Source organism: Camellia sinensis, chromosome 9, assembly GCF_055761805.1.
Source record: "Camellia sinensis isolate YWXY chromosome 9, ASM5576180v1, whole genome shotgun sequence".
Lineage (NCBI taxonomy): Eukaryota > Viridiplantae > Streptophyta > Magnoliopsida > Ericales > Theaceae > Camellia > Camellia sinensis.
This window is the reverse complement of record NC_138969.1, coordinates 167,359,003-167,363,177: the sequence shown is the minus strand read 5'-3', so window position 1 is coordinate 167,363,177 and position 4,175 is coordinate 167,359,003. Positions and strand designations below refer to the sequence as shown.

General features: G+C 34.2%; 1 protein-coding gene across 1 annotated transcript; it reads right to left on the bottom strand.

Moving 5' to 3' along the window:
• Positions 1–641: 641 nt before the first annotated feature.
• On the bottom strand, positions 642–4,175 carry LOC145799524 (G-type lectin S-receptor-like serine/threonine-protein kinase At1g61370). The gene is made up of 6 exons (XM_082889115.1): positions 3,451–4,175; positions 2,794–3,004; positions 2,481–2,691; positions 1,800–2,037; positions 1,440–1,590; positions 642–1,334 (listed from the first exon to the last, which is right to left on the bottom strand). Exons 2-6 carry the CDS (start codon positions 2,881–2,883, stop codon positions 1,032–1,034), a joined length of 993 nt encoding a protein of 330 aa, XP_082745241.1. The 5' UTR covers positions 2,884–3,004; positions 3,451–4,175; the 3' UTR covers positions 642–1,031.

Genomic DNA, 4,175 nt, shown 5'->3' with positions numbered 1-4,175 from the left:
TATGACACAACCATCCAGTGTCCTCTACACCGTTATGACACAACCATCCAGTGTCCTCTACACCGTTATGACACAACCATCCAGTGTCCTCTACAACGTTATGACACAACCATCCAGTGTCTTCACCAACGGTCTGACACAACCATACAGTGTCTCCTATCCTCTTTTATTTTATGTATTAGTCTATTTTCTTATTTTGTTCCTCTCTCCAAATTCAAGTTGGTTAGTTCCTATCTCCCTTGAGTTTGCGGGGGCTGTTAAAACCTACCACTACCACCTACTACCACCTATTACACACCTACCACTACCACCTACTACCACCTACTACACACCTACCACTACCACCTACTACCACCTACTCCACCTACTCCACCTACTACCTACCTACCTACTATTCTCTTCTATATATAGGAATCATTGTAAACATATTTATACAATCAATCAATAATACATCAATTTTAACAAATACCCACCTCCTTTGAGGTTTAAAAAAATTAGAAAGATATTTTCTGAAAATTTAAAAAAAAAATATTGACCCATATCAGACTTGTCAAAATGATTAATTCTGTTAATAGGATTTTTTTTTCCCCTTACACTTACTTTAAAGTCAAACAAACAATCCTAATAATTTGTTGCCACATCATCTTTTTATTTAAAATGCAAGTCCTATAATGTTATTATTGCGACCAAAAAATATGCATTGTTAAAATAGTATGTACAAACCATTTTTGATTAAAATCATCGTACACAATTTTGGCAAAATAAACAATTGCTTGGAATTGATTGGACTGTTTGGTTCAATTTTATCCCCAACATGAGAGAAGCCACTCCGTTTTTATAATACCAAAAATCTCATTAGGTATGAACAGGTCAATGAACTGTTCATATCAATCCAAAACTCCCTACACATAACGGTTTCTTTCGCATGATCTTCCCCATTAAAAAGTATGCTATATATTTGCTCGTTAATCATCGAGGCAGACAAATTCTTGCTCTGAACCATCTTACACAAAGTGTAATTTGGAAATTGGTCATCGCCCTTCAATAATTGATATTGAGTCATTATTCGTGGAGCATATATTGTTGGATTGTGATTGAAGCTCAGAGTCCGACAAACCTTGAATAGTAAATGCAGGCAATTTTGGTTGTGGAATTTCCATTTCACTACTGAGCATGAGAAGTATAGCTGACATGGTTGGCCTAACTGTAACATGGTCCTGAGCACAAAGAAGGCCAATATGTATACATTTTATTACTTCTGAAGGAGAACATGAGTCTGCCAATGTTTCATCCATCAACTCTATTGCCTGATTTTCACTCCACAATTGCCATGCCTGGAACATTTCCGCATGAGTCAATATATGAAATTAAAATAACCACATATTTTGGTGGTGACTAAAGTGTTCGAAAGCATGTTAATGTGAAATTAGTGCACTTACATAACCAAGGAGATTCAGATAATTTTCATGATAGTGTAAACTAGTATTTCTCATGCCACAGACAATCTCTAGAAGCAAAACCCCAAAGCTAAAGACATCAGATTTCTCTGAAAATAGTCCTCTCATTGCATACTCAGGGGACATGTAACCACTGCATTTGATTGGAATTGTTACATTTATGCTTACATGATATTATAGGACTTCCAATAAATAAAAGGAAAGGAACTATTTTGAAACTAAAAAGGAAGGGATAGTAAAAAAGTATTTATTGAATCATTAAAAGGAACTATTCTGTTCTAGTAACTGTATGCATAGATATCTGATATAATAGAATCTATGGAGGAAAGAAAGGATCCTTACAATGTTCCCATCACCCTGCGAGTGTTTGCAAGCTCTTGCGTGACTTGAAAAGTTCGTGCCAACCCAAAGTCTGAAATTTTTGGATTCATATCATTATCCAAAAGAATATTGCTCGCCTTCAAATCTCTGTGAATAACCCTTAAACAAGAATCCCGATGAAGATAAAGAAACCCTCTGGCAATACCTTGAATAATGTGGAAGCGTTTAGGCCAATCAAGTTGCACCCTTTTCTTCGAATCTAACTAGAAGCATGAGTCGAAAAGGTTAATTCATCATGGACAGTCCTCTCTCTACAATTTACTATCAATGAGAAAATGAAAACAATGTTGACCACACAAGTTATGATACTTTTCGACATAGTAACAATAACTATAGATGAGTTATGAACAATTGACAGGAAGAAAGAGGAGTTTGTAAATTTTGATGTTTGATTTTTAAAATGTGTGTACCTTCTATTTCTTATAAAAATTTAATTCGATTTTTTGAGGATGGAATTACAATGTATTAATTGGATAATATGACTCTTTTTTAAAGTACATGGGAAAACATAGAGATCGTTGTCAATAATATACAAAATTCCTATGGGAACTTCCAATCTACAAAAATAAACATGCTACGTAAATTTTTGTTTTGTGTTAAATTTATAGAAACCAAAAACAAAAATTCCGAAGTCGAACTAACCGAAGAGAAACATGTCCAAACTTTTGTTTGTCATGTACTCATAAACCAGTAAATTCTCTTCCCCTTTAATGCAGCAACCCAAGAGCCGAACAAGATTCCTATGCTGCAGTTTGGAGATCAATAAGATCTCATTCTTAAACTCTTCTGCGCCTTGTCCTGAATGACTCGAAAGTCTTTTCACCGCTACTACTTGTCCATCCTCTAGCTTTCCCTATTGTCCAAAATTTTAATTAGTCACTACATAGATATATGTCACCGATGCACGCATGTATTTAGCTTCACATACTTAAGAAGTAAAAAATTGATTACATACCCTGTACACTGGGCCAAATCCTCCTTCTCCGAGCTTATTAGTTCTGCAGAAGTTGTTGGTAGCAACTAGAATTTTATCAAAGTCGATCATTGGAAGCTCTGATGAATCTGGATGTGTAGAATTGTTCACCCATATATTATCTTCTGAGGTGTCCCGTGAAGAGTTATTTTATTACCAAAATGGAAGCTTTTTGTCCTCTTTCTTCTAATTACTGATATTCAGGACCACATGACATAAAAGCAATTAGACTTCTCATATGTGGATTCATGATTAAGAGAATTGGAATATTTAGTGTCATTCTCGTTAAAGAATCTGAAATTTTATTATACTATATTTCTGAAATCATTGCAACATATATGGGTTTTAGACATCATTTTTTTTATTTATTTTTTATTTTTTTGTCCTCAAAAGTAACAAATTTGTTGCCAAAAAAATATTGGGGGGAAAATTCTAGCTGTCATGAAAATATATTTAAAAAAAAATAGACATTTTAGCAACAAAATTTTGAAAGTGTAACATAAATGCACTTTTAAGATGCAAATAATTTGTGCCAAAAAGTTTACTTTTTTAGACAAAAATAGTACTTCACTATATCTAAAACATGAAGTGATTGATGAATGTAATGTAATTGATGTAACAAACAACAACCTTTCTTACCTCTTCGGTTGGCTCTCCTCCACCTGATGAAACCAAATATGAAGCCACCCAAAACAAGAACCCCAGAAATTATCGAAGAGCTGATGATGATATTTTTTCTATTTTTCTTACGATCTGCACCTGGAATTTAAAGAGTAAAATGAAGAATAAACACACACACACACACATATATATATATATATATATATATATCTACATATTAATTTTCTGTTTGTATCGGTAGTAAAAAAACACGTTTTCATATATTTGATTGCAACCATAAAAGTATTGTGATAATAGTGGTATTGATGGTGGGTAGTGGTGGCGGCGGCATGGTTCTAAATCATGGTATCATAACACATATCGGCATCAGTTGCAAACTATGAGTGTTTGAGAATTGGGTGATTGTTAATTTAAAAACTTTTAGACGCTCTATTTTTTGGTTTAAAGTAGGGTACTGGTCCGGAGAAAATAACATAGCGTAACTAATTTAAAACCATACGTAGCGGGACTTAGCCAGTTCAGCAGAGATTTTCGATTGCAACACTATCAATCAAGCCAAAAACCATTATGTATCGTCGAAACAGTACCTAAAGGTTGATCTTTATAGAACCATGGATGGTGAGAGTGTGTGATGGTAGGTTGGTGGCCCTGATGGTGGTGCAGGAGGTGGTGGTGATTGTAAGGTGGTGACATTGGTTAAACATTATTCTGGAATACTTTTTCTATTTAAATAAAGTTGTTAT